Below are 14,071 nucleotides of genomic sequence, written 5' to 3'. Positions count from 1 at the left end.
CATCAAACGGCGACACTCCCTTCCCAGAAAAGCGACTTCTTCCCCAAGTGTCTTTGTTCTGTTCTAGAGCTAAGACTGACCCAGCCAACGGGGTCCTTGGGGGAAGCAGCCCAGGTTCTGCAAGGGTCCCTCAGACCCCAGCCACTCACCTTATGTGGAAGTTCTGGATGTTGACGTTTTTGTAAGGGGCTGTCTTTCTCTGACACCACAAGAGCAGCCCTTCCTTCGCTGAAGTCTCTGTGGGGAAGGGAATGACGGGCAGAGAGGTCAATGGCTGGCTTGGTGGAGGGAGGGGCGTGGGCTCATGGAGGTCCCACCGTGACCACAGGGTCCATGCTCTTTCACACAGGGGGTCCACACAAAGACCCCTAGATTTCAACCCTGCTGCTACCAGGCCAAAAATCTACTTCCTTGACAAAGTTTGAGAACTTATTTGAGAAACATAGAAGTAAGCTAGGAAGCGTTTCATAACTGGCCGCCTTACACATTTAAATACTGAGAAAATGGCTTTTCAAACTTTCAGAATATCTCCCCGTCACTCCCTTTTATGCAAAGAAATGGCAACAATACAAAATAAGCTGGCAACTTATGTCAGGTGGCCACTTTGGGGAGGAAGGTTTGATTGGTCTGTGAAATCTGAAATTCATGAATCTTCAGATAGGGGCCCCATGTACCCTGTGGAGGGCACACAGCCATGTGGGAAGAAAGCATTAGGACTTCCGGTTGCATTTAGTGTTCATCTAAAAAAAAAATGGTTTCCTTATATTTAATGCATGGATCAACACTGTTGCTGTGTGTAAAGCAGACATGTATCAGTAAGATAGGGCAGGTATCTGAGAGGACCCCAGAAGCTCCCAGCCCAGGAGGGCTGCAAACTGCACCGCCCCCATGTGTTCATGGCTGTGAATTGCAGGTTATAGTACTCAGTAAAGTGGGTTTGTGGATGATCTCATTTACTTTCGATTCACAAAATGGACTTTAAAATGATGTTAAACAATTCCTGCAAAGATAATATAATAATTCAAGCACAAGAAAACGATTAAAAAATCAGCAAAGCTAACGCTTCTGCTTTTAGTTCAAGCTCTTTGTCAGTCACATTACAAGATGAAAAAACGATTTAATCAGAACTGACAAGATGTCTACCCAAAAGAATAAACTCATCAAGAAAGCTATTTGAAAACCAGATTTATATCTATTATCACTAACAAGCACCATGCCCTAAGTGACTCCTGAGGGTATCTTTTTAACCACTTCAGCCCTAAATACCAGGTATCTATAAACCAAACTTAGAATTTCACATTGCTGTATCACCAAGTGTCAAACCAAGATTTCCATAACAAAGCAATTTAATCCACATTGTTCTCATTAAAAATTATTTTGAACAAAAATCTTTTCAAGATTTGATTTCTAGGCCATTAAAATGAATTAAAAATATTTTTAAAATATCTCCACCTCATCTTTAAAAAATTTGGTTTGGTGTGTTTTATAATATGCATAGAAATACATGCATATAATTTAGTGCAAAATAAATACACACGTATCAGACATAAAGCTCAAAAACTGCTGGAGTGTGAAATCAAAAGTTTAGAGAGATCACTGCCCCAGACCATGGTGGTCCCTTGCAGATCTACAAGGTGGCCACCAGAGGGTGCTACGGGAGCAAAGTGGAGGACCTGGTGTCCGCTCACCCTCCTGTCACTCCCTCCTCACTGCTATTCCCCTACCCTTTCAGATTTAACAACCCAAGAGCCAAGTGGGGTGTCTCCAATACACTTCCCCACAGCAACCTTGGGCTTTCTAAGTGAGGGGTTTCTCTGGGGCCAACACATCTATGGGGACCAGCACTCCAAACAGTTCTTACTTCCCTGTAGACTAGGAGAGCGCACAGATGCCAGCGATGGGTAAGCGGCCCAGGATGTGGCCCATGATCAAGGCCCTGTTGCCCCGGGGATCAGGGAGGAAGACGTGATGGTGAAGGCACGGGAGAGGTGGAAGCCTGGGCATGGCATGGAACAGAGCAGAAGACCTACCTTCCACGGAGATGTCCTGGATGGCAAAGCGGAGGATGATGGTCCAGATCATGCCCAGGGTCATTTTCACATTCCCATCCACGATTTCTACAGACACAGCAGTAGGACACATTAAGAAGGGTCTCAGCAGGAACAGAGTCCACACTCCCTGAGTGCCCATGTCACTCCGTGAGCCACTTAGGAAGTCAATGACCACAAACTCCACTTCTAGAGGGAAGTCTAAAAATTAGTGCAATTACATGTCACAGGTGTCAGGAAGGAAGTCTACTTGGGGGCGTCTTGGGGGCACCAGGAGAGTGGTCAATTCGACTGGGTACAACAGGAAAGGCAACAGAGAAGGGGGTGTCTTAAACCCTGAGTGGTGCCACCAGCCTAACAGAGAAGAGGGACAGAATTTCTATACCATCACAAATGTCCTGGCACCTCTGTGAGCTGAGGACCTCTGGGCAAGCACAGCTCTCAGAACAGGCATCCACAGCTGGAAAGCCAGTGCAGGCAACAGAAATTAACCAACCCGACAAAGGTTTATAAACTGCCACTGGAAGGATCCACTAACTCACAAATCAAGTTCACGATGCCACTAGCTGGGTATTTTTTAATAAAAAACAAACAACAGCTTCAAGATCACAATTAAGAGGTACCCCACTATGGGTTTCCCTGGTGGCACAGTGGTTAAGAATCCACCTGCCAATGCAAGGGACACGGGTTTGAGCCCTGGTCCGGGAAGATCCCACATGCCACGGAGCAACTAAGCCCGTGCGCCACAACTACTGAGCCTGTGCTCTAGAGCCCGCGAGCCACAATTACTAAAGCCCGCGTGCCTAGAGCCCGTGCTCCGCAACAAGAGAAGCCACCGCAATGAGAAGCCCACGCACCGCAACGAAGAGTAGCCCCCGCTCACTGCAGCTACAGAAAGCCCGCTCACAGCAATGAAGACCCAACGCAGCTAAAAATAAATAAAATTTTTTTAAAAAATGAATAAAATCTATCTTTTAAAAAAAAGAGATACCCCACTAAATTCAGTCTAAGCAGCACTTTCTAGACTTTTTAAAAAATGTTATAAATTCTATGAAGTAATTTTTTTTTTTTTCTGTACCAGACTCAAAGGCAGGGAATACAAAGATATATAAGCCCTGTCTTCAAGGAGCCTAAGACATGGAGTCATTTATAGTCTTGGGGGTTGAGAAGGGTAACAATCAAATGCAGACTCCTTACCCTCACCTGCTTCCAGACCAGAAGATGGTAACCTGGCCCCATGGCGAGGTACTCTCAGTTAAGACTCAGGCATACAAAGAATATCTCGTTTTTTCCTACCTGCAACACTAGTGTTAGGGGAGACCCAACAAAACCATAAGAAGGGGCAACTTCCAGGGACTCCTAATCCCCTGAGCCCACATCCACCTGGGTTTGCTTCCCACAAAACAAACCCCTTACACAAGAGTGGATTCCACTAAGGAAATTAAGATCTCATCCCCTTCCTCAAAAGGGAGGGCAAAATTGCATGCAAGGCGAAGGCACTGAGCAGTGATGCCTGGCCACAGCAGCTTCTGGTGGGGACAGTGGGTAAGTCTGCTGAGCCTGCATCAGGGTGCCGAGTAAAGGAAGCACAGTGTCCACTTTGGACTTGGGACAGGATGTGACTCTTCCTGTAAAGAAGGGGGTTTGAATGCCCCTCCCAGAATCCTAGGCATCCGCAGGACAATGATCCAAGTTGGAGAACCTGAGTTAGAGAGACAGAGAGATGTAGCAGCATACGACCATCCTCCTTAATAACTACAACAGCCGGCTGCACTTTGCAGAGCAGGCTTGCGGGGAGCGGGAGTAGTCAGTTAATCAGTCAAGAACCAGTTCCTTGTAAAGCAACTATACTTCAAGGAAAACTGGAAAAAAAAAAAAAAAGAACCAGTTCCTAAACGTTTGATATTTTTAAAATGCCCTTTCATTTGTGACTCCCAATGGCTTTGCATCTGTAATGTTCAAAGTGTTTATATAAATTGATAAAAGTCTAAACTCATAATACATAAGTAGGCAAAAGACATGAATACACTTCAGAAAACACGAAATACAAATAACCAATCTGTAAGAATGTCAATCTCGCTTGGAATTAACGTTATAAGATACCATTTCCCAGCTATTAAATTAGCAAAGTTGAAAAACAGCGAACACACACCAGGGTGGTAATAAGGCTACCATACTGTGGCTAGAAGTTTTTAAAAAAACAAAAAACACCTTTCTGGGAAATAACGTGGCAATAGGGAGCAAGCATCTTGAAGTTGCTCAACTTTTTGAGAAAAAAATTCTCTCTCCTGGGCTTCCCTGGTGGTGCAGTGGTTGAGAGTCCGCCTGCCGATGCAGGGGACGCGGGTTCGTGCCCCGGTCCGGGAGGATCCCACATGCCGCGGAGCGGCTGGGCCCGTGAGCCGTGGCCGCTGAACCTGCACGTCCGGAGCCTGTGCTCCACAACAGGAGAGGCCACAACAGTGAGAGGCCCGCGTACCGCAAAAAAAAAAAAAAAAAAAAAAAAACTCTCTCTAGCCCAAGCCAGTGGAGTGAAATACAGAGTAAGGTTGCTGTGAAGAGGCCCTTGCTGCCAGGGTATTTATCATGACCACACACTGGAAACCTGTGAAGGTGCAAAGTACGAGGCATGACTGAGCAAATCCCCAGACTTGTCACCTCTCTGCTCAAAACTTCCACTCGGAGCCAAAGGCAGTGGCTGGTGGGGCCTCTGGGACCCCTCCTCCCTCTACCCCTCCAGTCACACGGCCTCCCTGCAGCTCTCCCTGGTCCTGGGATACCCCTCACCTCCCTCCTGTTTCCACTCACCCTTCATCTTCTCACTGAGACCTTCCTGGACCTCCCATTTTACTTTTCTACAACCGACATATATATTTTCTTCTCCCTCTTCTAGAACGTAAGCTCCCTGAGGGTAAAGATTTTTTGTTTTGCATCACTGCTTAAGAGCCCAGCATTGTCCCTGACACAGAAAAGGCCCTCCATCAACATTTGTTGAATGAATGAACAAATGAATGAATGAATGAATAGGACACTGGAGGACACTAACCACAGGTGGGCGAGCGGGCAGAGAACATAAGAGCACTTGGGCTCCTCCAGGACCGCACCCAGGTCTGGAACAGAGCACAGCTGTGCTCACCAAATAGACAATTAGAACATAATTAAAAATGATGTTCACAAGTTTTTAATGACTTGGGGCCAGTGTCCCCACCCCCAGCTGCCCCATTTGTGAAGATCAAAATATCCCAGCCGGGCTTCCCTGGTGGCGCAGTGGTTGAGAGTTTGCCTGCCGATGCAGGGGACACGGGTTCGTGCCCCGGTCCGGGAGGATCCCACATGCCGCGGAGAGGCTGGGCCCGTGAGCCATGGCCACTGAGCCTGCGTGTCCGGAGCCTGTGCTCCGCAACGGGAGAGGCCACAACAGTGAGAGGCCCACGTACTGCAAAAAAAAAAAAAAAATCCCAGCCTCCTGCTGGCCTTGAGCTCAGTGTCCTCCCAGCACCAAGGAAGACAAGGCAGCTTCTTCTCTGGGTCTCGCCTACTTACGTCTCTCCTCCTTCCACAGAAACACCCAAGCCCTGGGGGTGTTGCTTACTGAATTCTAACTCCTACCAAAGAAGCAGTTTCACTCCAGAAAAAAGGGGGGCCAAGGACAGGCAAAGAGAGTGGTGTGTGTACAGTTAACAGCCCATGTACCACCCATCCCCAGGGCCCACCTGATTCCCCACACACCCTCAGAGTGTAACCCTCCCCAGAGGGCTCTCCTGCCCTGGTCCCGAGAACGGCAGATCCTTTCCCCAGGCATCTCTGTTTGGAGTAAGGCTGCCCATCTCATAGGCATCTATATGGCCTGAAATGCTGGGTCCAAAAGAAGGGTTCCAAGGCCACAACTGGGCCCCTGGGGGAAAAACCACGACGCTAGATTAACAATGTCTGGGACTTCCCTGGCGGTCCAGTGGTTAAGACTTTGCCTTCCAATGCAGAGGGTGTGGGTTCGATCCCTGGTTGGGGAGCTAAGATCCCACATGGCTTGTGGCCAAAAAACCAAAACATAAAACAGAAGCAATATTGTAACAAATTCAATAAGGACTTTAAAAATGGCCCACATCAAAACAATCTTTAAAAAACCAAGCCAAACCAAAAAAGCAGTGTCGCTGTGGGTGTGGGAAGAAGCCATTCCTAGACCACAGCTACCTGTGAAGCTGTTCACATCCTGATTTTACTCAGAACCTGCCTGTCCCCTGGCCCCAGTCCGGGGACGCAGTCACTGAGCAGTATTCAGACGGTGGAATGAATGATGCCGAAGGAACTCCACGTGATAGAAACTAGAACCCTGGGGGTCAGCACCTCCCAAGACCATTGGGTTTAGCTACTGCACCCGCCGCCCCCTCCATCCTAAGGACAGATGCTAAATTTTCAAGCCCACCCCCAAGCTCTAGCGCCCAAAGCCATCAAGCTTTCCCTGCCTCAAGATCTTCAAAGGAAAAATCCTTCTCAGGTGCCCTCATCTGGTTAAATCCCACCACTCACCCACGTCAAGTCCCAACCCCGTGAAGTCTAGTAGACATTCTAGAATCAAGTATCACACAAGAAACCCCAAGGATCTATTCTAACCCCTGCCGCGGTGTGGATGCTTCTTGCCCCTGGCCTCCATCTTTGGGGGCAGGGAGCCCGTACCTTTCCCAGAGCACCCACTGCATCCCCTGAGGTTCTGTATGTTATCCACAGTCAGCCTGCCCACAGGGTCTCCCTTCCGGGCCTGGTTCTGCACGTCAGAGTCAGTCAGAGTCGAGACCTTGCCCCACGTGGTAACCCTTCAAAGGTCTGGGGCCTTTCACCTGGGCTGGGCCTGGTCCCCAGGGCACCCCAGCCAGAACAACCGGCAACATCTCCCCCACCCCAACCCCAAGAGGGCTCCTTCCAGGTGATCCATTCCACTGCCTTCTATAGTCTACAGCAGTAAGCTTCACTTCATTAAAATAAACAAAGCCCATTCAGGGCCTCATCCAGTTTCCTGGCTCAGCAGAGTGGCCGTCCTGGCATGATCTTGGTGCTCAGCTTTTTTTTGTTTTCTTTTTTTAAATTTATTGGAGTGTAGTTGACTTACAATGTTGCGTTAGTTTCAGGTGTACCCCAAAGTGATTCAGTTACACATGTACATATATTCATTCTCTTTCAGATTCTTTTCCTATATAGGTTATCATTTCAGCTTGAAACGGGAGGGAGGATCTCGGAGGGAAGGCTTGGCCTGAAGGCAGCGAGAAGGTAGGGAATGGCTCATTTTAAGGAGGCTTTAGAAATCTTTTGAGAAGCGAGGCTGGTGCCGAAGGAGCTAGAAAACTCTGGCCAGCTAGGTTAGGTGACTCCCCAGAGATCAGAGGGGGGTCGTGAGCGTTCACACCCATGTCAGTCTTTGCTCCTTACCCCTCTGTCGAGACAACACAGCCAGCTTGACCTGCCACTTCAGAGCTGAGGAAAATCAGACATGAAATTTCTGTCCTGGGCCCCTGCAGAGGAGGCAGCAAAGCCTTGGGGTGATGGGAGAGCTTCAGACCTCAGCTCCAGAGCCCAAACCCCCGGGGTTTACTGGCTCTGCCATATGGAAGCAGTCTAGCCCAGAGCCTGTACTACACACTTCCATTCCATCAACTTCTTCGAGCCTCAGTTTCCTTGACTGTAGAATGTGGCTGGTGACATGACAAGCCTGTTAAAGTATCCTGTCTAGTCAGCCACAGATCTGGAACTCAGCAAGTGCTATTCTCGCCCATCTTCTCCTTTCTTCCTCCCCTTTGGTATTCAGAGTCTTTACAAATATATTTTTTTAGGTAGTTGTTAAATGTTCCTTTCTAAAAATCTGGATTTCTGGCTTCTTTTGAAAAATTGGAAGATCTAGCAATGCTTGAAGAGTATTCCCACACAGCAACAACTGACCAGATCTACATGGCAGCTGCCCTGCTTAGAAGGGCATGTTCTCCCCTCTTCTCCCCACTCATCCCTACCGCTCACCCCAGCCCACATCATACGTCCTCTACTTCCCTGTTCCACTGAGCATCTGAGCTTGCACCAGACGACCTGAGTGGCAATTTCTTTGGCTTCCCATACCTGCTTGGTTGAAACTTTTTCTGCCAAGTCTTTTATTTATTTTTTTTATTTTTTTATTTTTTGCGGTACGCGGGCCTCTCACTGTTGTGGCCTCTCCCGTTGCGGAGCACGGGCTCCGGACGCACAGGCTCAGCGGCCACGGCTCACGGGCCCAGCTGCTCCGCGGCATGTGGGATCTTCCCGGACCGGGGCACGAACCCGCGTCCCCTGCATCGGCAGGCGGACTCTCAACCACTGTGCCACCAGGGAAGCCCATTCTGCCAAGCCTTGATTCCTCCCTAAGAGAACAAACTATTCTTTTCTTCTTAACAGGCAGCGATTATTTTCCCACTCACAGAGCGAAGTATCCTGCTACGCACAAGCCCTTCGAACGTTTACTGAGCACTGACTGTGTGCATCACGCTGCTAGGAGCTGGGGCCACAAGGATGTAGAAGACGTGATCCCTGCCTCACAGCTGAGGGGTGGGATGCATAAGGCACCACCTGTGGTGGCCTCAAGTACTAGTCTGAGTCCCTGGTAAGGCAGGGGTCAGCAAGCTTTTCCTGTAAAGGGCCTGATAGGAAATATTTTCGGCTTTGCAGGCCATATGGTCTCTGTCGCAACTATTCAATTCCGCCTGTAGCAGGAAAGCAGCCAATGATATGTAAACAAATGGGTATGGCCGTGTTCCCCTAGTTACAAAAACCCAGGTCAGCCAGGTTGGACCCCGTGGACTGCAGTCTGCCAACCGCTGTGCTCCAATTTCTCAGTTTGATGTTGATATATCAAATCCCTCAATTGCTAGAAAAAAAGAGGACTTTAAAGTCATCAACCGGAGAAGAGATCAGCTCCTGTGGATTTACTGAAGCAAGACCCTCCAACCTCTGCAAGGAAAGGCCACCCTCTGGGGTATTTCTCTGGAGTCACTCAGACCTGAATTTGAGTTCTGGCTTTACCACTTGCTGATGATGGGACTTGGGACAAGTTAATCTTGTCAGGCATGTATTTTCCTTTTGTAAAATGGAGATAATAATTAGAGCCACCTCGTAGGGCTGGTGAGGGTGAAAGGAGATCACTGGTGCAAAGGGCTTCAGCACAGTACCTGCTGCAGAGCAAGTGATCAGTACTCACAGCCAGGCTTGTATCTACAGTGAAGAAGTGAATGAATGGAGATGGTGTCTCACTCACCTTCTGATCTCTGGCACCATACAGCAGATGCCCAATGCATTGCAGAATCCCTAGGACACAGTTCTGACGGGGCCTAGTTATGGTATTTTATTCTCATCACCTCACGACCCTCCCTAAATCCTTCAGAACCATCACAGTGCACACAAGAAATTGTGCAACCTCCTTTTAACCATTAAGAACATGCTAATAATGGTTTAGACTGAGCTTTAAACAATTTTTTTAAATTGAAGTAAAGTTGATTTACAATCTTGTGTTAGCTTCAGGTGTATAAACAATTTTTTTGTAAGTAAAGGGCAAAGAGTCAAGAAGCTGCTCTGCTGGGAAATGATATTAGAAATGTTCCTAAAGGCGTGTGGACAGCCATCCTGCAGGGGGCTGCCTCCACCCAGCCAGTGTCTGCACACTCTCCCCAGACCACAGAACTCTCTGCTTGGGACAGCGCGATGCAGCCAGGCCTGTGGAAGAGGGAGGTGGCATTCCACACAGGTGTATCCCACAGCGCTAGGATTCCGCGGAGGGGTTGCCAAGGTGCTGAGATTGGATGGAAAGTGCTGTTTTTACATGAAGGATCCACGGGGTCGACCAGATGGAGGTGCTGGGAGCCCTACTTCCAAATGCCCCCAGGGATGTCTAGAAGTGGGTGGGACATAAGAGTGGGTCTAGGAGTCAGGCTGGAAAAGGCCAAAAGAACCAGGAAGTTGTGGGGTGGGGAGAATCCCACTCCGGGGGGCAGCCAGGGGCAGGCCTTACTCACCTTCAGCTCCTATGGACACCAGCTTGACCCCCTTGCTGGCTATGAAGTCCAGGGCCTTGTTGACATTGGAGATCTTGTGCACCCTCATTTTGCCTCTCTCCGGCTTGGCCAAGCGTTCACCTGAACACAGACCGAGAGGGAGGGACAGGAAGTGAGATGCTATTCTCCGACTCCTCAGGTCTAAACTGCTTGCAGCCACTCAACAAGTCTGTATCAAGCCCCTAACATATGCCAAAGACTTGGCTGTGTGCTGGGAATGCGGGGGTGCACAGAACAGTTTGCTGCCTTCATACACTTATGGTCCAGGAGGAGAGACAGATCTTCATCAGAGAAACACATAAATGAACAAGCAGCCAGAGGGTAAATTCTTAAAATAAATGCTTTAAAAGAGACACAGCAGAGGAGGGCAGGCAGGAGGGCGAAAGAGTTGTGAGGTGGTCAGGGGAGGCCTCTGAGTGGGAGGCAGCCAGGCCCAGACTGCAGGGACTGGTGACCAAGGCAGAAGGAACAGCACATGCAAAGGCCCCGAACTCCTAGCCTAGATTGTTCTGGCCTGGGGGAGTGCTTGGGTCACTCTAGAGTATTCTGGAAGAGTTCCCTGTGCTCTGCCAGTCCTCTCTCATTTGAGCACCGCTGCTCTTGTCCGGTTACTGCCTCCCAGGGGTACCCTCGGCTCAGCTCTGAGTCAATCCCCCACCGTCACTCCACAGCCACTCCCCCACCCCACCCCACCCCTCCAGCTTCCACAGGGGAGCCTGCTCAGGCTTTTCGGTCAGACGCTCCCGGGAAACGGGTGTTGAGGAGCAGGTTCTCCAAACACCCTGTTAAGAGCATAGACCAGAGGTGTCCAGGGACCTCCTGAAACCAGCTGAAAAATGCGTATGTACAACATGTGTGCCCACATCTGGGGAAGGGGCACACAGCGTTCAGAGTCTCTAAGAGGTCAGGGACCCTAAAAGGCTGAGAACCACCATCCTAGGACCTGAAATTCAGGACCCTTGCACCTGCCACGGTCTCCAGCCCAGCCCAGCAGTGCCCTCCCCGCTCCCTTCCGAGCACATCGACAGTCTGGCTGAGAGATCTCGAGGGGCAGGGTGGCCCTGATGCTGGGCCATGCCCACCCTGTCAGAGCGGCATTTCTCTGGGGGGCCTCCCAACTCCCCAGGGGGCCCCCCAGCTTCTAGAGAACAGAATTCCTGCCACAGATGTCATTTGGCCGAGCAGCTCCCAGGGAAGCACAGCTGGGTTTTTATTATTAAATCAAGACTTTCCGCTCACGGCTTTCCCAAGGCTGTGGCCATTGCCCCCCTCTCTGGCAAGGAACCCTACCGCCCTCCTGAGCAGATGAGATGCCGCAGGGCTTCCCCCCGATAGGATGGATGGAGGCAGCACCTCGTGCCCCCTAGAGCCCCAGCCCTTAGGTCCTGCTAAGCCTGAGTTTGCCAGCCAGCCCACCAGCCACGTACACTGGCTGGAACGGGGCTTCTCCAAGACAGTGGAGGCAGCAAGGATAGTGGTTCTGGGACTTCAATCAGCACAGAACCACCAGGAGGACCTGCTAACTGCAGACGTCCAGTCCCCTTCCCCTGCTTCCTGAGTTTCTGATTTAGGAGGTCTGGGGTGTGGGCTGGGAACCTGCATGTGGCCAAGCAGTCCTGCTGATTCTGCTGGGTGGTCCAGGGACCACACTCAGAGGACCTCTGCAGGGAGCACCCTCTTCCTTTCTCCTGTTATCCTACCCATCTCCAGAAACGCTCAGGAGGAAAAGGCAACATCTCGGTGACTCAATCTCTCCCCGCCCCACAGATGTGCACAGGCTGGCCCGTTCAGTGAGAGCATCTGGTGGGTACGCGGAAAAGCCCAGTGGGCAGTCAGTCACTCTAATATTTGTTGAGCATCACCTACGTGCCAAGTACAGGTCTAAGCACTTGGGATACAGATGAGACTGTCACCACCCTAAGGGGCTCAGTGCGCAGTGAGGAGAAAACACATGAGCCAAAAATGATCCTGCTGCATGGCAAATGACACACTAGAGGAATCAACAGCCTGTTCTAGGAGCCCAGAGGAGGGCAGCCACTCAAAGCACGAGTGAGGGTGGGGGGTGGGGGGCGGTGGTAGTCAGGGAAGCCTTCCTGGAGGAAACGGCTAAGCTGAGTTTTGAATAACGAAAAAGAACAATGCCAGGTTTGTTTAAACTAAGAAATGTTGGAAGAGAGGTCGGGAAAGACACTCTAAAAAGCAGAAGAAAACATATGGCAGTTCCTAAAAAAATTAAATATAGAATTACTCTAGGACCCAGCAATTCCACTTCTGGGTACATACGCAAGAGAACTGAAAGCACAGACTTGAACAGATATCTGTACACCATGTTCTTAGCGGCATTATTCACAATAGCCAAAAGGTGGAAACGACTCAAGTGTGAATTGACAGATGACTGAATAAACGAAATGTGGGATATATATACACGATGGAATATTATTTGGCCTTAAAAAGGAAGGAGGGCTTCCCTGGTGGCGCAGTGGTTGAGAGTCCACCTGCCGATGCAGGGGACACGGGTTCGTGCCCCGGTCCGGGAAGATCCCACATGCCGCGGAGCGGCTGGGCCCGTGAGCCATGGCCGCTGAGCCTGCGCGTCCGGAGCCTGTGCTCCACAACGGGAGAGGCCACAACAGTGAGAGGCCCGCGTACCGCAAAAAAAAAAAAAAAAAAAAAAAAAAAAAAGGAAGGAAATTCTCATACATGCTACTTCATGGAGGAACTATGAGGACATTATGCTAAATGAAATAAGCCAGTCACAAAAGGACAAATACTATGATTCCACTAATACGAGGAACCTAGAACAGAATCTGTGAATCAAGTTCACAGAGACAGAAAGCAGAATGGTGGTGGGCAGGGCTGCGGCAGGGAGAAGGGAACGGGGAGCTGGCATTGAATGGCATGGGGCCACAGTGTGGAATACTGAAAAAGTCTGGAGATGGGGGGCGGTGATGGTTGCACGACAATGCGAATGTACTTAATGCCTCTGTGTACATTTTAAAACGATCAAAATGGTAAATTTTATGTCACGTGTATCTTACCACACGCGCACGCCCCACCCCACCCCACAGATTTCACCTGCAGTGAAAATATTTTCAAGTACTGGGGAGTGGGGGAAGGCAGTCGGAGCTTGTGCAAAAGCACAGAAAACAGAGAGCGTGCCGTCTGGGAAGGACTGCGTGTGCCCCCAGTGTGGCAGAGGGTCTGAAGTCTGACACATTGTGGGGAATAGTTAGTTGAAAACACAGCAGGTGCCAGCTCATGAAGGATCCTGCTAGCTATGCTAAGGAATGTGGGCTGCAGGCGCAAAGCCCCAGAGAGGCAATGAAAAGTTTCAAGCAGGGAACAGCGTGACCATATTTGGGCCGTTGGACGGACCCTCTGGCTGCGTGTGGGTATCGGAGGGCGGTGGGAAGGGAGAAGCTGGGAGGAGGGGTCAAAGGCCTCTGGACATTATCTAGGTGACAGCTGACGCAGGCGCACTGACACCGTGAGGTAGCAGAGGTAAAAGAAGGATAATAGAAGGAAACAGAATGAATGAAACTTGAATGCCAAAGAGCAAAGGCATTGAACCCTGGGGCACATGTGGGGGAAGATGCCCAGTGCGACGCAGTATTTAAAAGGAGGCTCCAGGGAGAAGGCTGGCCTGAGACTAGCCTAGGACCGGCGGCAAGGTGGAAGGTAAAGTGGAGAAAGCAGCCAAGACCCTCCGGTGCATAAGCTAGAATCTCGGGCCCTCCAACCTTTAAGGGATGGTGGAGGACAGGCATTCATAAGAAAGAGGAGATATGCATTGGCGAGGAGCTGTCCCTCCGGATATCTGGACACCCAAATTCCAAGCTGGGGGCTGGATAAGGGACTGGAATCACCTGGATACAGGTAGCAGTGGAGCCAGTGTTTGGAGATGGTCAGCCGCGGTTGCTTTCTTGACCACAGAGTCCCAGCATTTGGAGAAGAGACCTCAGA

The 14,071-nt window shown here is 50.1% G+C and overlaps 1 protein-coding gene across 4 annotated transcripts in view; it reads right to left on the bottom strand.

The window, feature by feature from the left end:
• The window catches only part of ACTN1 (actinin alpha 1), a 98,321-nt gene that overhangs the window by 31,330 nt on the left and 52,920 nt on the right, over window positions 1-14,071 (bottom strand). For all 4 annotated transcript variants that reach the window (XM_060004349.1, XM_060004346.1, XM_060004348.1 and 1 more), the window contains exons 3-5: window positions 10,070-10,189; window positions 2,031-2,117; window positions 150-237 (exon numbers count right to left, since the gene is read on the bottom strand). In XM_060004349.1, the coding sequence (XP_059860332.1) occupies window positions 150-237; window positions 2,031-2,117; window positions 10,070-10,189 (295 nt within the window). The remainder of the gene's footprint in view (window positions 1-149; window positions 238-2,030; window positions 2,118-10,069; window positions 10,190-14,071) is intronic.

This window comes from Delphinus delphis, chromosome 2, assembly GCF_949987515.2.
Source record: "Delphinus delphis chromosome 2, mDelDel1.2, whole genome shotgun sequence".
NCBI classification, from domain to species: Eukaryota; Metazoa; Chordata; class Mammalia; order Artiodactyla; family Delphinidae; genus Delphinus; species Delphinus delphis.
Note: the sequence above shows the minus strand (reverse complement) of the source record. Positions and strands in the feature narration are given on the sequence as shown.